Source organism: Aptenodytes patagonicus, chromosome Z, assembly GCF_965638725.1.
Source record: "Aptenodytes patagonicus chromosome Z, bAptPat1.pri.cur, whole genome shotgun sequence".
Classification (NCBI taxonomy): domain Eukaryota; kingdom Metazoa; phylum Chordata; class Aves; order Sphenisciformes; family Spheniscidae; genus Aptenodytes; species Aptenodytes patagonicus.
The window spans coordinates 4854370-4878157 of NC_134982.1; the positions used below are offsets into that span (position 1 = coordinate 4854370).

The 23788-nt window shown below is 43.8% G+C and overlaps 1 protein-coding gene across 2 annotated transcripts in view; it reads right to left on the reverse strand.

Moving 5' to 3' along the window:
• LOC143172631 (protein ARK2N) overlaps window positions 1-20116 on the reverse strand; it is a 50464-nt gene extending 30348 nt beyond the window's left edge. For both annotated transcript variants that reach the window (XM_076362271.1, XM_076362273.1), the window contains exons 1-2: window positions 19979-20116; window positions 3770-4586 (exon numbers count right to left, since the gene is read on the reverse strand). In XM_076362271.1, coding sequence (XP_076218386.1) covers window positions 3770-4493 — 724 coding nt within the window. In that variant the 5' untranslated portion in view covers window positions 4494-4586; window positions 19979-20116. The remainder of the gene's footprint in view (window positions 1-3769; window positions 4587-19978) is intronic.
• Window positions 20117-23788: the final 3672 nt, after the last annotated feature.

Genomic DNA, 23788 nt, shown 5'->3' on the forward strand with positions numbered 1-23788 from the left:
TGCATATTAAAAAAATCTTTCTTTTTCTTTTTTAACAAAGGGAGCTGCAATACCTTTTTCAACATCACTACTCAAACTTTTTAACAGATTTTTTTTTTTAAAGCCTAAAACATGAGTCACCCCTATTTCAATTCAGATTTTTCTGAGTTGTAGAAAGCACAATGGTGGTGAAATGCCAATTTTTTTAAAACCCCCTTCCTTCTTCCAAAGAAAAGTGTTTACACAGAAATAAATATCGATTCCCAGACTTGCTCTCATGCCAATTTCATTCAGAGCTAATTTGCATGGTCAAATTTGAAACTGTTTAAAGGAAAGACTTTCAACAGCAGCAGGTCTAGCAGAACCTGTTCAGGACTCAAAGATCACCCTCTTATGCTGTGAATGCTATCCGATGTTTAAGAATGGTAAAATTCTAAATGCCAACAGAGAAGCTCAATAATTAAAAGTTAAGAATTGCTCCTTATCTGCAATAATTCAAAAATCATGGCATTCCCTGATTTAAAGGGCCCAAGACTATGACTGCTCAGGTCAGCGAAAAGATTCTCGGTAGCATCTATGAAGTTTAGATTGAACCTGTATTTTCAGGTATAAATTAACACCATATAATATACTCAGAATAACATATCATATTATCCGTAGCTCCTACTGAGCTCACAATATTTGTATTGAAGTATTACCAGTAAGACCTCAACTCTTTACTCTTCAATCTTTGTTGAGAAGACAAACAAGCCTGCCAGTATTTTAATCCACATTACATTTGAGTTCGGCAGAGAGAACTGACTCTGTTGCACAACTGCTCCGTTCACAACTTGGGTGCATGCACAAAGTGAAGCTAGTAACACTACAGATGTTCACGGCATTATGTATTTCACTGAACATTTTCCTTACCTTACTAATTTAACCAAACGTATTTCAGAACCAGTCACGTGGATGGTTTGAAAAAAATAACTGCGCTATTAAAATGGAAGAGGTTTAGTAACATGACATGGAAGACTGCTACTGTATTCTCAAATACGGCACTTAAAATTTTCAGACCACGCACAAGTGAACTGTCTTCTGTAATGCTACATGTGTCAATAAAAGGTTAAGAGCCAGAGTACGTACAACCTTTGTACACGAAGGCCACATTAAATTAACCGTCACTAAAAATTTTAGAGCATCTCTGTTGGCAAAGCTATTTTTCAGGCAACAGACATTTGAAAATTAGTCCCAATAATAAGCTATGTTGAGACAGTCACCAACACTGCAGCTAAAGTGTCCAAATACAGTAAGACTAAAGGGAACACAGGCTACCTGTAAAAAACTCTTCTGCATCAATGCGTACAGACTTTTTTCAAAAGTAAAGGCAAAAGTTTTTCCATGCTTATGTCCTTCTGACAGGTGCATTGTAGTTTCTTGACACTCAAGTTCAAGCATCAAGCTTTTAGTTCAAGCCTTAGCTTTTGACTGCGTGCAGAGGACACTCATCGCCTGAATTTCCAGTAATGCTTTTTGATACCCTGTATTATTTTCCAACTACCTGTTCACTCCCTAAATTTTGAGGATATTCACAGTGTAATGCTAAGTGCACTAAAATGGCTTTCTAGTCAAAAAAATAATTCAAGTTAAGCACTTTGCCAGTTCCAGGAAGAGGGATCGCAGATGGCATGTGAACCTACCACTGCGACGGAGAGCTGGGAGTCCTACTCAGACTCACAGCTCCGCTGCATCTGTTAAGACCACAACGTTTCATTAACCCACAAGTAGCACAGGATGCATTCTTGGCCAACCTTGTCCTTATCTCTACAGAGAATATTTTTCTCTTCTACTCGGAGACTGTTTCCCACAAACCAAAGTTGTTTCTATTTAAAGGAAAACCGCAATGTGGCAGGTATGCATTGCACCTAATTCCAAAAGGACAGCTCAAAAGTTGTAATGTCTTAAATGTAATTTAGTATCAAGCAGATGATACAGGCTATGAAATAAAAATAAAGGTCACTGCTCTCAGGATGGTTTTTGCACTCCCACATTTTGCATCGCAGGTAAAATCGGGCCTTGGTGTAACCATCACTAAATCATCAAGCTCTTTCGTGCACTGCAATGGGACCTTTTCACTGCAAGCATCTCATGGTTAAGACTGAGAGCTCAAATACAGAAGAGCCTAGTGACACAGAAAAAGTACCCTAGGGTGGCTTCAGGTCTCCACAATGGAAGTCAGAAATCTGGGCAGATCTGAAAATACCACGTGGTGCCTTTCTGCATCACAAAGTACTTTTATGACTTAAAAAAAGTCATAAAGGGGGGATTTATTGTGTGTGTTCTGGGTTTTTTTTTAGGGGTGTGGAGGAACCTGTCCCAAAACTCAATGAAATAGTTGTCTTCGACAGGCTTTAAATCAGGCTTTAATTGCCCAGCAAAGTGTAAATACAGTAAATAAAAAGGCACCAAACTATGAAAGCTAGAAGTTTGACTAATTACTGAATTGGTAAAAATAATTTTAGAAATTCTGTTAAAAGTTTACTACACAATAATTATAGGAGGACTATGCCTTTCCCAGACTCTCTAATAATAAACATTAACTTCCTTTGTGCAACCTGTTTCCTAGCAATATGTGGGAAAAATGCCAGTTCTCATGGTGACAGAATCATTCACCATAATCAAGTCAGTTAAAAACAGTTATTTGTAAAATCTGCTGCAAATATTTTTAAATAATTCATCTAGCAAACATTAGTTCAGCAACATAAGACTAATTATTGCAGTTTTCCTTTAAATGTTCTTGCCCTATGTAAGCTGATATTTATCTCAAAAAAAAAATCTTCTAGCACAAGAGGCAAAAAGGCATGCAACCCAGTAAAAATTGGCAAGCCAAAAAGTTTATTTTGATGTGATTTTTATTTTGATTGCCATATGAAGATTGCCATATGATGACGGTTCTATGGTATAATATGCTGCAAGAATAATTCACACAAAATCCTGTCCACGGCACTTGGGCTAATAAAATAACAAAGACTCGGCAGACAAAAAGCTTGAAGAACTCATTTTTTCTTTTGCTAATAAAATCATGAGAAGGCCCCTATAATTTGCTGCCTCCAATCTTAACACAAATGTGTCAGAAAAGTAAAAGTATAGAAATTAAAGATCCTTATGACATAGGAAAATGGTAACAGCTTTATCTAAAATGTTGAAAATTTAGGTGTGGATATAGCTTGGCACCTGTGTAAACAAATTCATATTTATGTCCTAAAATAGGTGACCAGCTGCAACCTGCAAGAATTTACAATAAGGCTAAGTAGGTTTGTCATGCACTGAAACGCAGAGCTGAAAGCGCAGCATAAGTGCAATAATGAACAGGGCCTTACTGTAACACGGGCAAGAGGTATGCCGTGTTATTTCTAACACAGCTGCCGAGCTGTGGTCTTAATATATTAAAGCAAAGCTGGCCACTTATCTTAAGAATGTATTTATTAGATTATCACCATCTAATGGGATTTGACAGCACTGATAGGAGTTCATATAGGCTTACAAAGGAAAAGATCTGAAAATTCCAGAATTCAAAGATAGTCCTTCCTCCAATTTACCGTTTCTATGCTTTGTTGGTGTGCAAAAGTGCACTGAAACCTCAGAACAGATTTTAAAATTTGCCCATGTCTTGTTAATATACTGCAGTCTTCAAATTTACACAGAGCTGCAGTTCTCCTGGTTTTTCTCAAGTGTCACTCATCTAATTTAGCATGACAGCTGAGAAACGATGTCAGATGCGTTACAGTTCAGTTTAAAAAACATCCTCTACCTGGTATCTCGGCAGTGATTGTCTTGCTGCTCCCTGAAACCTCTTCATCATCATCTGATGAACTCGTGCTCGAGTCACACGTCAGGTCACTATCACTGGTACTGCTGTCCTGCAGCAGGTTGTACTTCTTGCGAGCAGCTGCCTCCCGTTTCTGTCTTAAGAGCCGGATTCTTTCTTTGTGCTTTTGGCTTCGATGACCTTTTACCTTGGTAACTCGACCATTCTGCTTATCACTAGACTGTCGGTTTTTCTTGGCAGCCATTGTTGAAGTTTCACTTTCGGACCTGGATCGCCTGGATTTCCTCCCAACTGCAACCCCAGACACTGCAGAAGGGTCTCCCTCTACAGCAGCTTCAGCTTGGCAGGGCTCATTCTCTTCTGTGGAAGACAATGTATCTGAGTCAGCCAAATGCCCACTGGAAGAAGGGGAAAGCATGCAATGATTAGAAGAGTCACTCTCGTAAACTCGACCACCCGTTGGCTTATCGCTCTCTGTAGATGCTAGCTGAGACTCCGAGGAGTCTCGCCTCAGTTCCATCAGTAAGCAAGGCATTGAAGAGAGCACCGCAGAGTCTGCTGCAGTGGGCACGTTGTCTTTCTGAGTTTGTGTCTCCAGTTCTATAGGTCCGTCTTCATCAGGAGCAGTCTCTTGCTTTTCAGAAGTCTTTGGTGGAACTTCCGAATCAACAAGGTCTTCTGCTTTTCCCACTGCCTCCATCTTCATTTCAGAACATCAAGGTCCTCCTGGTCTCAAAGCATGGAGCACGCAGTCTGGAAGACTGGGTGAACTAGATATGGACTTCAGCAATACAGCAGCCTGCACAAGAACAGAACAGTAAGAATAATTTACCCATATAACTCACTCAATCCTGCTTTTCACAGTATTACCTAAACAACTCATTGCTTTCAATTACAGACAGTATGGTTCAGTATCGTATTGGTTTTCTTCATTTGCTTTTTCCTAGAGACCTCATCCTGTTACACCAAACTATTCTTCCTTTTACACACCCACGAAAGCTGGTACTGGAATCACATTAAAAGTGGTTCACCTCACTAGAATAATCAAAACAGATCAGAAAATAATAAAAATATTTCTAAACTCTTACTTTATAAAATTTAAATCAATATATTATAAGCAGCATATGCTAAACTTCTTACCTAGAACTTTAAACATATTTTAGTGGAGAATTTTAGCTCTTATCAACAATACCAGCCTGAAAATTCCCAGACTTGGTAGTCATCTACCTGGACAGACCGGAATATAATTCAGTTTCTGTATCTATGAGAAATCTACTTTCAGTTGAACAGGACCTCAGTCTTACAAAGTTACAATGTTTTTATGGTAATTTGCAAGCTTACAGTACCAACATGACATAGGAGAAATCCAGTCACTTTGAGCAGAAACTGAGCAGCTGCTGAACATTAGAGCAAGACTACAAACACCCTTCTTTCCCACTGGAACCGCTCTGCCAGTAGATCTCACGTACCAAAGACGTATTTACAAGAAGTGCCATGAAGTGACACTAAGTTGTCAGAGACACGGGGTTTACGACCTCTACAGGCAACGTCTTTAGAAGCATTAGCATTGTAACACAGATTTGTTCTCAGCAGGGGACCACCATGCTGGTGAGTCATGTACAGACTTCTTAGGCGTATCTAATACACCATTCGAGTGCTCCTTGAGTGTCTCCCATACCAGTCCTGGTTGTATGAGAACCTACAGGCTGACCTAGTTTTCTCTCAAATCTGACAAGAAAACAGCACCAAATAGTATGGGCTGCAAGCAAGAAACAGTATCCACCCACACCAGTATCCTACATTTTACTTCAAGTTATAATTTAACAAATTGCATTGCTTCACTGCAAATACAAACCCCAAGCTATTTATCTGATTGATAACTTGCACGTTATCAACCCAAAAGTACCTGAAGCACCTTCAGGGAAATTTTGTTTTGGAGACCAGTATCTATCATTTTATCTTCAATATTCACACTTTGCCTTCCACCTACATTTTCAGTTGGAATTCAACATAGAACAAAGACCTTTCAATTGCCACATTTGCTTACAGATTAATGCTATGGAACAAGTCATTTATGGGTTTAGAAATATAATAAACAATAAAGTTATGGCACTTCAAAAAAAGTGTAGACAAGAAAAAGCAGTAGTAAGATTTCATCTACTGTTTATAAAAAAAATGCATTTCTGCAGACAAGGGCAATCGGTACTTGAGCAGCCTGAGAAAGCATGGATGGTTCAGAGAGATTTTTCTGTACCCTGACAATCCTTCTTCAGTTTCCTGACCCATCCCAAGCTGCCTGTAATTGTATGTATGTAATTGCATGCCGCTTCCCCCCCTCCATCTGCAGCACAGAATAAGGCTACCTCCCTGCTTCGAAAAGGTGCTGTGAAAAGCTCAGTGTTGTCCTGTCTGCCCTAACCCACTTTGAAACTTAATTTTTAAAGAATATTAAAATAGAAGTCATGCTTCCTTCAGGCTAATGAATGAAATGCTGGATGGTGCAAGAGAATTATGAAAATATTCATGGGAGAGAAACACCAGTTAAGGAAAGTTTAGTTACTATCAGACAACACAAGAAAGATGGAGAGGACAACTCTAGGCCTGCTAAATATGAAAAACAAACAAACAAGTAAACCCAGCATTTTACTTGAAAAAAAAATACTGTAAAATACAGGAACTTTATATATAAAGAAAAATGGTTGCTAATACTTGCACTGAGTAAAACTCTCTTGAAAGCGACTTCAAAGAAGAATTTCTGGAGATGGTAATTTAATGTAGGCAATAAATATCACATAAGAACCAATTTATTTCCAAGGCCACAGCACAGCATCAACAAACCCAAATGATGAATACACATGTTCTGAGACAAACGCATCCCCGTACTGTAATAAAATCAGTATTTCTACATATTTCATCTGCAAACCTACATTATCAAATAATTCTCCTATTATACAGGCAAGTAAAACACAGATTTGATGACTGAATGACTAGCCAAGAGTTACACACAGTGGGATATGTATTGTACCTGCTAGTGCAACTCCCAGCTTTGCTCTGGTCATGCACTTTGAGAAGAAAAATATTTTTTCTAAGAGTTTTGAAATGTACATGCAAGGAAAAATTTGGTTGCTCAAACACATGCAAAAAGAATATTAGTCTGGCCAAAAGAAATGTATTTAAATATTCATACTAATAACTGCAGAACAGCTTCTGCACTATTCATCCTTTTAGCCTGGGGAGCACAAAGGACAGAGCTCGACACAAAGCTAAAGGGCAGCCAAAGTGAACTAGAGACTCTTTTTTTTATAAACGTCCTACTTGGGAACATCATCTACCTCACAGCTCCCAAAGGGACTATAAGAACACCTGTACTTGCCTTTCCATCTCTCCAGCCTATCAGCCAGAAAAAAAATATGTTTCATCTACATGCTACCACCTTGCTAACAGTCTATTCAATGACTTAAGAAGATTTTTTATTAAGTAGGCTCTTACTTTAACTATTCAAACCACGCTGGTTTGATCCCTCACGCAGGGATCAGTGAATTATGTTTTCAGTGAGAAGGCAGCACAGGGACTAGTAACTTCACGGAAGTATATCTGGTCAACACTGATGTGTGTTTCTGTGTGTGTGTAAAAAATACTTGCTCTGATGAGGTCTGTACTCTCCAGGTCCCTTGAACTGGCTATTTAAAAAGTCAACAATTCTAGTATTAGTACATATATAAAAGAACTTGATATTTATCTCGGTGAAAGAAAAGTCTGTCGTGACTAAAACAGGCTTTGCTGCAGGGAAGAATACAGACAGTTCAGGGGAAAATACCTATGCCAAGGAAAGCCTTGTCTCAAAGAACAAAAAAAGGTACTGATTTAGTTCTACTTGAAAAATTTATCGATCAGAGAGAGGAAGACACTACAGTGAAAAACTCCCGTTCCTTTCTTGCCACTCACTTTTCTCGTAACAGTACTAGAAAAGGTAATCTCAAGGTGATGCTACAGAAAGACCAGCTTCTTACTTAAATGAGAACAACATAGCACTGAAAAATAAGCTGTGATGCTTACAGGCACAGATGGATACTTAATTAGACATTGCTCAGAAATGTCATTCTCCTCCTTCTGATGCACAGATACTGCACTGATGATTTTAAAAGGCAATTCTGTAAGAACTTCTGTGCTCAATTTTTCCAATCGAAATTATTTTATTTTCCAGCCACACATAGAACACACCAGTACGCAGAAGCCATTAAATATCTAACTGTACCTTTACCAGGGAAATATTTTCAAATCGTGGACTCATTTGTAAAGGCACATAATTTGTACACTATGAAACCTGCACTTCAGTGAAGAAATCCAGAAGGATTCTGAAGGTCAGATAAGCAGAGACAGCCCAGCCGGTCTAACAGCTCACTGCCACTAACAGGGATGGGTTTTACCCCCTACTCTTTTACCACCTAATTGCGATTGCGCAGTCATATTCCCTCCTTTGCACCAGAACTGGCTCGTCCTTTCTCGGGTAGATTCACTTCACTAAGCCAGCAGAAAACAGAACCAGAAAATAAGTGAAACTTTCTGCCAGAGCTGGCAGGAAGATGAGGGATGGCAGGGCAAGCAACAAACCATCCCTTCAGAAAAAAACAAGTCTGACTAAAAACTACCTGCTGTTTGGTCTCATCACACCTCGCACTCACAGGTTCCAACTAGACACAGGAGAGGGTACTGAGTGTTTCTTTCACAGCACTGTTTGCTCCGAGAAGAGATTTTTGAGATAAAAGTGATTAAAAAGCAAAAAATTAAATTCAAACAGAGGTGTCAGTAGCTTCCTAAAGAACAACTATCATGGAATGTACGCTGTTAAGTAATATATATTCCTGCACAAAGAGTTATATCAAAGATGGCATGCATGCCATTTATCAATCAATAACTGGCCACTCATACATCCTTCATAATATTTCTGTTTGGATGGCTCCCAGTAAATGTTCTTCTTTTTAATTGTATATCCTGCAATGTCAGAAGGAAATGAGTGTCACCCAAACAAACGATAAGGCCTGAAATACTTAATAAACAGCATGACACCCTAAACTTAGTTGTACATTATCCTTTTAGGTGTTACTGAACTGATTCACGATAAAGAGTGCCTAGCTTATATGAAGCAAACCAGTTCTTTTTCTCAGCAGCTGTGGATATGACAGATTCTTACTTCAAAAGTACTAAGTTTTTCATAGCAGCTTGCTGTTAGAAGTCATTTCAGTTTATTACTGACACATTCCCTCTTAATAAACTCTTATTCAGAGTCCAACAGACCACTACTTTCCCCTGCTTACAACTGTATCACCTCCTCATGCCAGTTCTAGCAACTGTTTAAATGAAAACCATTATCTAGCAGAATATTGTCTTTTAACGCCATTTTAGCACTGAAAGAAAACGGTTTGAACAACCTACCTCCTCGCACCACTAGCCATTCATTCGCAAGCTGTAATTTGAAAAAAATGAGAAACTGTACCTACGTTTTTGCAGAAAATAACATCAAGTACGTTCTTTAAGCTTTTGCGACTACAGAAATGAAAAGTTAAACTGCACTGCTGCTCAGGAGTTACTTGTTCAGAATACACAGCTAACTACAGAGATCATTCCAGAGCATGTACTACCCTGCAGCTCCAGCATCACAGAAGTCAGTATTTTCATCTGAAGATGGTTTCGTATTTACATAGAACTAAAGAATATAGTGGCTCATACTAACATAAACAATTATGTCCATCATCAGTGGGTCACATTATCTCACATTTACCCAACGTAACTAAGCATAGATGGACTAAATCAGAGGTGTGAGGTAATGACAAATGTATACAACTGAGGCTAATAAAATATGTAAACCAGTTGATTATTTTTTTTTAAATGTAAACACTCAGGCAAGCCCATCAAGAACTCTGAATCAAACACTTGACAGACTATGTGTCTAAGGATGGTGGGCTGGGAAAGGACAGAAGCAGCACATGACCTGGGTACCAAAGAGTTGATCGTAGCACACAAGTCCACTTCATAATACAAGAGAAAATTTGGGAAAACACCAAAGTTATGTCCGCTTCTGACAGAGGACCGCGTAACTCTGAAGACGTGAAGTGCTAATGACTCTGGCCACTTCCAGAGCTTCACCGAAAACCTTTGTAGGCGTATCTGTGTTGGTCACGCTTTCTTTCTACTCCAATCGCTTTCCTTTCCATTAAAAAGCCAACACGCTTAATTCAGCAAACTCACCAGTGACATTCTAGTATGAGTAACACATACAGACATGCCCAAGAACAAAATGTCTAAGTAACTAAAAACTAATCAATCCAAATAATTAGACCTCTATCGGAAACAACTAATGTGCATCCAGAGAAACGTAGAAGTACCAACGCTTTCTGCACTTCCCAACTGCCGTCTTTTGGACTCGTCCATCTCCTCCCCAAGATACCATACACTCTTTTTTATTTTCTTGTAAGTGCCACATATACCCGTGCACTTAAAACAACAGAAGTGGGACCAGCACTCAATTTAACTCAAGACAGTTGACTCAGCTCTGTGTGGATGTGTGTGCACGGTGCTCGAGAGCAGATTTTTCATAACACTAAGCCACCCCCACATGGATACTGTGTAATTTATATAGTGTTCCTTTGAAAATGCTGCCCTAAAGCTGACTCACTGGCATACAATTCTACCTAAGGCACATTTCTGGGAGTGGAGCTGGCTCTTTATCAGATGATTCATAAATCAGGCCTGGTACCAATCCTAAAGAATAGGACCCTTCACAACTAACACGGTAAGAGAATTGGTAAGAGAATTTTGGTGTAGAACAAAAGAAGAAAGGATTAAACTAATGCTGTGTTTCAACTGGTTTTGCATAAACAAACGAAGGTTAAAAATAGGCTGCTCCTACTGAGTGCTCAATAGGCTGCATACACAAACTATCCAAGACTGAATAAAAATTACAAGTGTATGTGTTAAAACAAAGGTTTGCGGAGCATCCTTTGCAACCCTGAAAAGCAACATTTTTCATCGTAAATAAGAAGCAAGACTTCACATTGAAATACAGGTTTTTGCATTGTAATGCTTAATGCACATATTCTGCCTCTTTCAAATTAAAGGTGACTACCAGCTATGGGTTAGTTCACAAGCCTGCACACAGGCTTCCAGAAACATTCACCAGCTGCACTGGAATCCCACAAAAAAAAAAAAAACACCACCACAGTCCTCGTAAAAATAAATTCATTAGCATACAGATAAAGGCACACAGGGTTGGCTGCACTTAGCCTTCTAAAAATCTCATTTCTTTCTCATAGTGAAACCATTTTTCTCAAGTGCGCAGCGATTTAAAGTCTACAATGCTCTCTACTTCAAAAATTAAAGGGGGCATATTTTTATTACTATCTGTTTCTAAAAATTTAAGCGACTCGCTCTTAGATTTTTCATTATTCTTTCAACAAAACTAGTGGCAGAAATCAATGCTAGGATAGCCATGCTTCATTTCTTTTTCTCTCTGCCATATATTAGCTTGCAGAAGATCACCCCACTGAGGATAGTCATATGGATGTATCATCTTTTTCTAAGATTTTGAGTTTAACATTTTCCCACTTTACCTATGCATTTCTGTTACTCAAAGGAAATATCTCCTCTGCTTCCTCCGCTGGTTCATGCCATTCTATGTGAACAGACCTCTTCTTCTCAAGAAATGTTGGTCTGTTGTTCTACCATGGTCAATAAAGTAATGCTCACAGAAAAGGCACATTTTAAATTGCTTGAGCATAACAGTAACAAATTAATCCTCATTTTCAGAGCACAGATTTTCTATTAAGAACATTTATCTGGAATATCCTGAAAGTAATCAAACATTGCGTTATTCACTAATAGCTCCAATCGGCAGATCAGGACAACTGCAATGTAACTTTGAAGTAGTAAAGTCATCTCAGTACTGCAGTGTTCGTTCGAGAAGGGCTCGTGCTGTCTCCTGCAAAAATCAAAGCTGGTCCAGCACAGACAGGCACAAACGTACCTTGCTATTGCTGTTATCTGGACAACCTGAAGCAGCAATGAATGCCATGGGACAGAGGCTGCAGTTCCAGGAGCCCTTAAGTCCATCCTGCAGTCCACTGCCACTGTAAAGAGGTAGAACTGCCTACCTGCTGGGTAGCACCCATCAAGTTCTTTCGTAATTCAACTTCCCAGAGGAAAGCTGTGCACCTTATCATGGGGCTAGCTGGCTGAATGAGATCGGAGTCAGGGTCCAGAAGGAGAGCAAGGTGAGCATCTTACACAACAGACAAGAGCAACAGGCCTGGAGCATGGGAGAGCAGTGGACGATTCACCTGATCTTGCAAAACACCACTCCAAAATTGCACAACCCTTGACACCAGGAGGACAGATACTCTCAGCAGATAAGAGAGCTGTTTTGTCAAGTTCTGTGTAACGTTCCTTTCCACTAACAGTGCTGCCTACCTAACCGATGCTACAACTGCCTGGGCTGTCCTGCGGGTACTTCTGTAGCTCACGCAGCGACTCACCAGCATCTCCTCATCTCTTACAGCTCTCTAAAAGCTCAAGCTGCACTAGAACTGGTATGGATTTATGACAGCCATTTAACAAAGATGAGGTAAGTGATATTAAGCAACTCTACAGTTTGTAAGTATTCTATGATCAGTCCTTTTTACACATCTTTGCCACATGCTAGTACACAGGAAATAAACAAAACCGACCCTCAGGTATTTTAAAGCTTCAAATACTTTAATTCAATACCAGTGCTGTGTTTCTGCCTTAAGCCAGAACCTTCCTGCCACAGGGCAGTAACATACCCATTTTATGGTCTGGCCAACTGAAGAAGAAAGATCAGGTGACATGCCCAAATTCTACAGAAAGGCTGGAAAGGAACTGTAAGCCAAATGCCGATCTCCAGTCATTTTCTCATCCGCAAGCTAAGATTATTCATTTGTTGCTTTAATTATTAAGTTAGTAGTATAAAATCTAAATATTGCAACATGAATTTGCAGTAGGTATATTACTGAAAAATAAATGGTATCATTACACTAAAGGCAAAGTCACGTTGCATTCAAATTATGAAAATGTTAGTAACAGTAAGATACCAACTGCTGTTGGGCTGTTCTTGACACCAAACCCTTGATCGTTTTTTGACCAGTAATAAGAGGTGCTAATTGATTTCAGGATCCACCAGATTGCTAACCATCGATACCGTAATCTTTACATGTCCAAAGTACTCCAGTGCAACACTGGTCTGTCATGACCTAATCAGGACTCAGTAAGCAACAGGTATAGCTTCACTGGAAACGACCCGCTACCTTCTCGCTAAGAAAGCTCACCCGTGCCACTGAACCATACTCAAGAGCACAGCTAACTCAAGATAGCTAACCTTTGAGTCTGTATCTTTACAAATCCTAACGCTCTCCTCCTTAGTTGAGCTGTCCTAAGAAACTAATGCAACAAGAAAGTTAAATTCTTGTAGGACGCCGCAGCCACAGACAAACATCTGTGGACACTGGCAGAATTAGAGGGACCGTGGCACGGTATATTATGGAAGGAGAACGAAGCCCGGTAAAGAAAAAGGACAGTGCAGGAAAGGGTTAATTTAGAATAAGCTTTTGACAAACAGCAGATGAAAAAATAGTATGAGGTAAACACAGGTTGGTTCTACAAAGGAACAAAAGCTACTTTGGGTATTTCAAAACACAGAACTGACTGGGTCAAAAGCCAGTTACATGCACGTTATGAATAACGCCTCTAACACAGGTTTCACTATCAGATACTTCCTACAGTATTTACTCCCAGTTGGCAGAGGTGAAGAAATTTGACCTCTACTCTGAGAGGATAACAGACAGACCAGGAAACAGACATTTCTTTCCCACAACATACAGAAGACTTTGCATATATTTGACTACAGAAATTAAATAACAGCATGTAAGAGGATACCAAGTTACCAGATACAGAAAGAGCAAAAGAAAATTAAAAGGTAGTTTTCATCAGTACCATGCAAGTACTGACAGGAGGAAAAAAAAAAAAAAAACCACCACAAAACACACACAGAAAAACCCCTTACTGACCCTTAAATAAAAGCACCATTTACCCCAACATGATTTGTTGCATTATTGTTCTTGATTTAGGAAAAAGAGGCTCAGCTGACAGAGCTTTCTTAAGAATAAAACTAATGGTTAGCAAGAGGAGACGAAAACAATATATACAACTTCCCCAGCAAAAGGGGAGATAGAAGAAAAAAAGAGCGTCGTCTGAAGTATTAATTCAACCCCATTCTGCTCACTCCACACAGTCTTATTATTGCTGTAGCTTGATGAGCTCCATACAGACAAACAGTGAAATCCTCCACACTACAGGTGTTTAAAAGTAGAAAAACCATTTTGATCTTGTAAAACAAAAAAGGGAAATCAAGTGTCTGTTATCAAAGCAACTTTAAATTGAGGTGAGGTCTACAACTTCATAAGCCCTCAATAATGAGCTAACTCTGGCAAGATACTCACTAAATTTCCCTAGCTTAGGTTTATGGCATTCAACAATTTCTGGATTTTCTTTATTACAGTGAGCGGATCCAAAGCCTGTGAATTGCCTTTAAGATGACTTATTAACCATGGAAAATAAAACTTCACCTTAAAGGCTTTTTAAAAATAATACTCAAAGAAGCGTTGTTTCTGTAACTCCTCAAAGATTCTGCGTAGTGCTGATCAAAAGGTATTACCAGCTTTGGAGGAACCATAGCTATTGACAACTCAAATAGTATTTATCAGTAATTCAGCTCATGGGCACTGCTACCCAGAAGCCCGTTCTTTCCCACAACGACAACTTCATTTCCAAAAGACATCTTATTAAACACGATGAGGCCTCAGGCTACCAGCATTTCATCCAACTTACTTCATTAGGAGATAGCCTCTAAACCCCCCCTATCCTACATTGTATTTCCAACCACAAGTACATGGAACTAGTAGCCAGCTTCCTGACCTACTCTTTACTAACCTTTTTCCCTAAATTTTTTCTTTTGCCAGATGACTTGGAACTGTCTCGCTAGCAAGAGTTGGCATTCCCAGAGAGCAAGAACCGGGAGACTGAGCTGAGGAGTCCGGAGATTACCAGCTGATGAGAAAGCCACAGTACAAGAGCACAGTACTGTCTTAACCTTACCTGCCTCTCACGTTAGGTTGCTTTTTTTTACTTCAGAAAGTTTGACAATACTATTGGAGTATACAGCGCCAACCTCAAACTGGTATCGTGGAAACGTAATATTCCCAACGACAAACAAATTACTGAAATGGTAATAACTGCATCATCACACAGACAACTGGTATTCTAAAGTCTGGCTCTTAGTTATTCCCAGCTCTGCTACTGTGAGTCACTTGTTCTCTACCCATTTTGGATGAATGGAAGTGAAATCTGCCTTCTCTAAAGTAAGTCTTGAAAGACTAATGACCAAGCACCATGAAAGAAGGTATTACAGCAGAAACATAGCAAGAAGAACACTCATGCAATCGTGGTCTGGCTCTTCCTGCTCACTTCCAGGAAATTTTCAAGCATCAGAGCAGAAGAGCATTGTGCAGGACACTGCAGAAGTCTCGCTATGAAGTCAAATCCATGATCCACATATATTGAAACAAAAATGCTAGCTTGAAAGAGTCTTAAATACTTGCATTTAATTAGAAAGTGACCACCTGTTCTGCTTATGATTAAAAAGCTGTCAGACTGAGTCCTAACAGCTTTTAAGCTGTCTTCTTGGAGACCAAATATCGCAAGGCATGATATGGCTGAAGCCTGTACACTATTCTGCTACTTAAATCAATTTCTGAGCATTCAAGAGACAGACTACGTGGTCAAATTGATATAAAACCCTAAATGCCTTCTTAAATAAAAAGGGATATTAGGTTGGATCGTTCCGAACCTAAAGCTGACACACCGCATGACCACGGGCATGTTACCTGACCTCCCTGTGCGTTCAGTAATGCACCTGCAATGGTGTAACGGCAACACCTCCGTGCCTGAGCCGCATCTCATTTTCAGACCTGAATGAGTAATCGATGTGTGCCCGAACTGCAGAAAGTAAGTCATATCCGTGGAGAAATTGCTATACTGTACAGGCTTTATTCACGCTGATCAGACATGCGAAGAGGAAACACTAACAAGTGGGAATGGGCAACCACAAATGCAAAGTCTAACCCTTAGCGGTAACACTGAGTAAGTGACAAGGTATCAGTCACTCCAGCCTAGCTCAGAGATACATACTCTGTCATGAGAAAGAAACTGCAGAGGCTAATATTTACACTGTATGCACATTTTCATTTACAGTCTCTTTCATCCAGTTTTCTTTTTGCTCAGAACTGCGCATTTGTAGGTGTTGCATTCTAGACCTCAAGTCGCAGACTCAGAACTGCATTATGCATTAAAAACCTGGATCAAAGATGCGACAGAAAGGCAACACAAATCACCATGAAAATCATACTAAGTTCCCTGCAACAATATTTGCTGCCACAGACCCTGCTGTCAACAGTTCAGCTGCTCCCGAGTTACAGTGCTAAAGTTAAAGGTACGAGTGTCGGTTCTCTGCTGAACTTCGACTCACGAACTAGAAAACCAAGACAAAAGTGGTTTCCTTGCCACGTAAGCCTCAGGTTACCTCGGAGCTGTAACCGTGCAGCGACGTGCACTGTACCACACAACTTTATCCCAGAGCTCTTTCCCAGCGCTACGCCTGTCTCCCTCTCCCACTGCTGCTTCATTTTTGGTTCCCCACTGCTACCGATAACGTTCAAGCCAGCAAAGATTTTCAAGCTTTGGTACTTCTTTTCCAGAGTGCTTGTTCTGAGGTGCGAGCTATACGCTTGCAACTATGGTATTTAAATCTTTCACTCTGGTCTAGTAAATGTGTTATTAAACCTGCTGCTCAGTTTCTGTCAATGTTTACAGTTTTCTAAGTCATTTAGTCAACTGCAGATAAAAACACAGAAGCTGAGACCGACCATAGACCCAATTCTGTCAAAAAGTACCATCAACACACTAACTTTGAAATGTTATAGAAAATTAAATACAGGTTGCTTGAAACTATTTACTCATTTGAAAAGTTTCCAAAGCTTTAACATATCTAGTGGCGACATTTTGGTCAGAGGGTAACCAGACAGTTGCGAACGCTCGGTCTGCAGCCGCTTTCACCGCGTGGTACGTAGAGACTCCCATCTCATTAACAGATGTTTAAGTGAGATGTTGATACACAGGTGGGTCATAGATGGCACATACATCCTTGGTGGAGCAGGGAGCTGATGTGATAACGTACAAGAGATAGCGAAGAAAGTGAACAAAATCAAGGCAAGGCAAAGCAGCCTGCATTTTAAAGGTAAATACACAGCAAGCAGATGAGGGGTCAGGACAACCAAGGCAATTATTTCTCGATGCTCCGATCAAGTTACACCAACTTATCGCCTTAATGCTTAGTGTTCAAAGCTGCTCATGATTCTCTATATTTACTCTTTGTTCATCCAATCTTATCTTACCTCATTAATCCCCACCTCCTCCACGCTGTCAGCTGCCAGCGTGATCTGCCCATTTGTCAAACGCACACAGACATCCTTCCTACCTCTCTTTTATCAATTAGAGCAGCGCTTGGTTTGTGTGTGTTGTGACCACTCCGTATCGACCGTTCTCAACTGCCTTGTGGTTGGCTTCAGGTTCCTTCCCTTTCCCCCCTCCCTCCGCAGTACCCAGTTTAACGTATCCACTCATTTCCCAACTTGTTTGTGCACTTCTTCTACCAAGCAGGCAGCCTTCGCGCACTTATCGAGCGCAAGCAGAGATGGCCAGGCTGTACTGCAACACACATCATACGCTTGAATGTGTAAGACCACAGTCCTTTCCTCTTCCTGATTTCTCAGGAATTTCTCATCGCACCTCTTCGTGATGCTAACTAGCAATTAGGCTGAAGAGCAAACAGAAATAGTCGACACACAATAATTAAAAATTCAAGTGTTTAAAAAATGAGTCAGAACTGTTATCCTCATACTTGAGCGTAAATACCAGCTGCCCAAACTCACGTACTACCTTCCACCACCCCACTGTCCCTCCTCCTAATCCCCAAGACAAAATACCAGTGTTACTGGTATACCAGAACCACAGAACGCACTATTTTATTAGCTTTTAGTAGCCACATAACCACCCCCTTTGGAGCTTCTTTTGCCAGCACCAGACTCCTCTAGATCACTAGATGTGAGAAATACTCAGAAAACGATGCTTAAAAATGACCACTGTTGGACAGCTGAGTTCTCCGTCCTTCATCTCACTGCTTTTGTATCGTACATGTATATGGGGGGAACGTTTGGCTTTAGCAAACACATGACAAGCAACTTGCTGTTCTCCTCAGTGCCTGTTACAAACCTATTCACTCCGCAAAGGCAATGTTTCCCTCCTCCAGGGCAACAGGGGAAGCTGCCCTGTTGTGACTGCCTTGACTTTCAGCTCTCGTATCGCAGAAACAGCAATTAGAGGCGTTAACTAGGGCAGGAGAACCACAGGATGAAGACCTCAAAAGAGCACCATACCTGGTTTCCACCTCAAGGTCAAACATTAAGTTTTTTAATAGACTTAAGCAACGTGAGATACTTTAAGAGAAACATTTTAAATTTCACATTTGTTTGCTGTTCTACGGGGACAGCTATTACTGTTTGCACTTTAAAATTTTAGCTTGAAAACTGGAAATAGGCTAGCACTTGCCTACAAGTGAAACTATTATTAGGTCTTATGCTTGACAAGTACCAGAGAAGACTTAACACCAAATAAAATCTTGGGGGGGGGGGGGGCGGGGGAGGAATTAAGAGAAATTTTACATTTTTCAAGAAATGCTCAAGGGTTCAAAGATTTACTACTCATTCATTTTTAAAAGCTAGAATTACTCGCCAGTGGAAAAAACCCAATACTAAACAGGATTGACTTATGCCGTAGCATCTCTACACACAAGTTTTTTCAGCCTTTGAAACGCTGTTAGGTACTTTGTGCTGGTTTAAAGTGTGTAACTAGTTACAACCAAGACCTTGGTTAACTAAGTTATTGCAGGTATGGTTCCACAAAGGTACCTACAAACTTTAATACGAGTAGCCTAGTTGCACTATTAACAAACTAAGACATAAATACAATTGGATGCTACTTAACAGGGGTGGAAGCTCTCCCTACCAGCTACACAATGTAAAACTCAAAAAAAAAAAACAAACCCACCAAGCCTCTCAAAAAGTGGCCTTTTAAACAGTTGTCCAATAATCTCAATGCAAAGAAAGCTACAATACTGGAATTGGGGAAACAGTTAAAATATTACAAGTCTGCTCAGACCGCCCTTTTCCTTTTTAAAGAGAACAAGTAGCACAGTTAAATTTTATATTCTCCTCGGATGGCTGTGTCGCCGAAAGCCACATCTGCAACCCATTAGATGTTAGGAGCTCCAGGGGAACTCGGGCTAGATAAGCATCAAACAACTTAAACTTTTTTTTTTTTTCCACGTAAAATATGTATTCCCACATCATCCAAGGTAAACGAAGAAGCAAAAAAACCCTAGAGAAGCGTAAAACTGGAGCAGTCACACGCCTTGTTTTTCCAAGGGTTTGTCTCCAAACAGCTCGTACGACCCCACAACACGTTACAGGAGTCCTAGGAAACACGAAGTGGCCAGAAGTTGCTTCCAGGAGCCGCGGCAAGGTTTTCATCCGCCGACTCCGGGCGAGGCTAGGGCAAAAAAGCGGCGGCCAGGCTGGACTCCTGCGTCCCAGGCACCCTGTCGGGCCGCGATGGAGGTCACCCCTCACCGCGGCGGTCAGCGCTGAAAGCCACCCACCGGCCGCCCGCGTTTTCCTGAAACCCCTCGGCCGGCGCGGAGGATGCCCGGCGCGGGCAGGGCCGCCTTCCCGGCCCTGGCGGGACCAGGCCCCGCGGGGCCATGCCCACCCGCTCCGGGCCACCCGCTCCCGCCACCGCCGGCCCCGGGGGAAGGGGGGGGGGCGGGCGGGCACCGGCCTCGCCCCCCCCCGCCATGGCGCCCCGCCGCCTCCCGCCCGCGCGCAGCGGGGCTGACGGCAACGGTTCCGCCGCCCGCCCGGCGCCCCCGCGGCTGCGGCGAGGCGGCCCGGCCCGGCCCGGCCCCGCCGGAACGCGCAGCGGGCGAGCCCCGGCCGCGCCGGCCCCGCTCACCTGGACGACGCAGGGCCCCTCCTGGCCTCCCCCCCGGGGGGCAGCAGCTGGGGCATGGGCGGCCGGGAGGAGCCGGGTCTCAGCCGCGCCGCCGCCCCCGACGCCGGAGAAAATGTCACCGGAGGCCGCGGGGCTCCGCTGCGCGGCGTCACTTCCTCCCTCCGCCGCCGCCGCCGCCGCCGCCGGAGCAGCCGAGCGCCGCGCAGAGCGGCCGCCTCCCGCCGCGCCCGCCAGCGCCACCCCGCGGCGCAGAGCGGCGCCGGGGGCGGGGCCGAGGCCGGCAGGCTCCACCCCCTCCCTCGCCTCTTCTCCCCGCCCCCGCGGCGCCCTGAGGGGAGCGGCGGGCGGGCCGCTCTGCGCGCCCCGGGCGTCGTCCCCGTCCCCCCCCCCGAGCCCCCCGAGCCCAGCGAGGCCCCTGCGGGGCGTCGCCCGAGGGGACGCGCCCGGCCTCGGCCCGACGGCGGCGTGTGGCGGTCGGTGCCTGCGCCCGCGGCGGCGGGGGGGGGGACGGAGGTGCGAGGGGCCGACGCCGCCTGAGGGGCGCAGCGGCAGGCAGCCGGCGCCAGAGCCGGTTCGCGCCGGCTGGAGCCGCGGGTCGCCCGCCGCAGAGGAAAGCTGAGGCAGCCGAGGGCCGGTAAATCAGCCAGGAGGGAGACCTGTCTGCGGGCTAACGGCACGCCGCTTTCTTCGGTTTCCCAGCAGCGAAGCAGAAGCGTGTAAACCAAGCGCGGCGGTTGGAGCCGACGGGCAGGAGGGAAAGAGCAGCGGAGGAGGCAGAAGGAAACCAGGAAACGAGAAGAAAGAAACATCTTCCCCCGGCGCGGGGGCCGGGTGACGAGGACGGCCGAGCCCGGGAGGGACGTCGGGCGAAGGCGGCGGGAGCCCACCACCGCAAGCGCCTCTCGCCGGTCTCTCGGCCGACGCTCGTTCTCCCTCCAACGCTGCTCCTGGTGATCCTGCCTCTGCACTCCCTGAGATCGGAGACCTGCGGGCTGGGCGGGGGAAGCACGGCGTGCAATTAGGGCGACATTATAAGGCATACGTTAAACACCGTTCCGATGTTTCTTAATCAGAGTATTTAGCTTCGCAGCCCTGGGGTATGTATGCCGCACAACTGCACAACACGTCGTAGGTAGTGCTCTGCGATTTGAAAACGTGGCAGCAATCTTTTCAGGGTAGTCCCTAAATCCTGATCAGGGCCTACAAACGCTTCGGAAATTCAACTGCTAAACGTGCATCGTACAGCAGAGGCACCCTTGGAGGATCCCGCTCCTCCACAGCCACTGCTCGTGGCACAGAATCAGTTATAGGGTTGATGATAGCATAGAAGCGCGTGTGTGCATCTACCCCCACTACCACCCAAATCACGTACGTGGACTTGGGAAGCAAAGACGGGCATCACATACTACCTCAGGAGAATTTATCACATTGAGGAGAAATAAGAATGAGGGAGAGATTCAGGTACAAGTAGAGCTACGTGTTCAGGAATTCATGATTCTCTTTTAAAACAGTACTTTGCAAGATATTTCTCACCAAGCATGTAAAAAAATTCCTTTGCAAGAGCACCAGCCTCGTCGCTGCATCCAATATTGGCGGTGTCAGCAGAAGAGGGAACAAGCAGGGCCCTAACGAAATCCATTCTTAAGATAAAACCTGCCCTGCGTGGGGCTGCTGGGGGCTGTAATCCAGAGTCTGCTCTGATTTCCTACGTGGCTCTAGCCATGCCCTGCCACCAACTAAAACCAACCTCCACAACCCAGCCGGCTACTTCTGGGAAAATAATCCAGAATCTGTATTTACAGGGAAGGGTGTGCTTTGGAGGCACGACTCCTGAAAGAGACCCGGAGGACGGCACGCTGTTGCACAGGCATTAGGACACGGCAGCGAGGAACAGGCAATGCAGTTTTGGATGGCGTACAGAAAAACATAACGACACAGGCGAGGGCGGTGAGCATCTGCCTCACATTTGCAAGAAGAGTGATAAATGGAAAGGAGCTCAAAGAGCCACGAGTGAAGGAATCTGCAGCCTGGAGGCATTACGAAAGAGAAAAAGAAATTCTGACTATCGTAGGTACGATGGAATTAGTAAACTAAGCAGGGAGACATTAGTGATCTGTAAATATTTGACTGAAGTAAGTGGCATGAAGGGAGAAGACTGGTGATACGTTAATGATTTTAATAGGGTGAAATTAAGGAAGGGCATGTTTAAGCTGAGAATCAGGGTGGAAAGCTTTTGAATGGAGAACCGTAGGCTGGAAAATTGTCTCCCTAAGGGAAGTGGTGAAAGCTTTATTGCCTGAGATTTTAAATGCCAGATTAGGAGAAATACCAGGGGACTCATTCTGAATTTTCAGGGAGATGGGCTGAAAGATTAGGAAGGGAGGAGGAAAGGCAAGAGGTGATGCTGGCTCCAGGAATTCAGGGAGTACAGCCCAGCGCCTCTTCTACGCTCCTTTGGCTTCGTTTTATCATTCTTCGACCGCCTCTGCCAAGAATGAAATGATTTCAGCATTAGTTACCTCCACGAGGAAGCGATAAGAACTCCTCTGCCACGAAGAAATGCGGTTGAGAAATGGGAGTCTCGGTGGGACATCTCTAGAAAGGATCACCGGGGAAGGGAGCGGCGGAGGCTCCTTCAGCTGCGGAGGGGCAGCCTTGCGGTGCAGCCCCGCGCCTGAGCTTCCAGGGGACCGTCACCACCACCGCCACCTCTCCTTCGCGGCACTTGCGCTTCCCCAAAGACAATGGGAGGAAATTAGCTCAGCGCTGGAGCAGACGGCAGGAGCGACCCCGAGCCACGCTCCCGTGTCAAAGTAAAAGCTGGTTGCGAGAGCACTTTGGCTCATGAGGGTTTCCAGGCCGGCTTCCCTCACCCGGCTCTTTGCAGGGGGAGCGGAGCTGCTCCTCCGTCCCCGCTCCCATCTCGCGACCAGCCCCAGGCCAAGAGTTTCCCTCCAGCTGGAGGCTGGGAGAATGACTTTTCAGGAGCCCATCCCCACGCACCCGAGGTCGGCATCCGTAGACACATGACTAAGCATCCGTCCTGCGGAAGGAATATATAGAAACTTCACCTTCCAAGTAACATTTAAACAACGCCCATTTTCCAAGCCGGGCTGCGGGCTGCCAAGCATCTGAAATCACAAATGCGCCGCTGAAACCCGGCCAAGCCCTCCCCTCGCTGCGCTCCCGCTCCTTCACAAAGTCACCCAGGCTCCGCCGCAGCCACCAGCGGCGGCCGAACGCGGACCACGGGAAAGGTGCTCGGGACACCGAGGGGTTCACCCGCCCCCGAGCTACAGCCCAGGGCTCCTGGGGGAGGAAGAGAGAGAAAAATCTTTCCTTGCTGCTGGGTTTTAGCAGCCAATATTGGCTAACTAAGCAGCTGTGCTGCTTAATTAGCATTAAAGGCATCTTTAGCAAGGGACTAGAGGAAGCATTTATTAGATTAGGTCATAGTTTTGGAGTTGTTGGTTGGTGGTTTGTTTTTTTTTTTAACCAGAGATTGCACGGTGCAGGAAGGACGGTGTAACGCTGAATGACTTCAAGGCAGATGGAGGCAGCGCTGTATCCTCCCACGTAGGTGGTACCCAGCGAAGAGAGAAGGAACTGCAAGTTTTACTTTAAACACACGCTTGCTGGTAAAGCCTCTGCTTACTCGCTTGTGGGGTTTTTTTTTTGCAGAAGAAATACTTCTGAATTGGAGACGCAGAAATCCTTCCAGCCTGGTACTGAATTTTTTTAATGAAGTGAGCGTATAAGAGAAGGAAAGACGTTTCTAAAGCCGCTTGAAGTTACTAACAGCGACTGCGT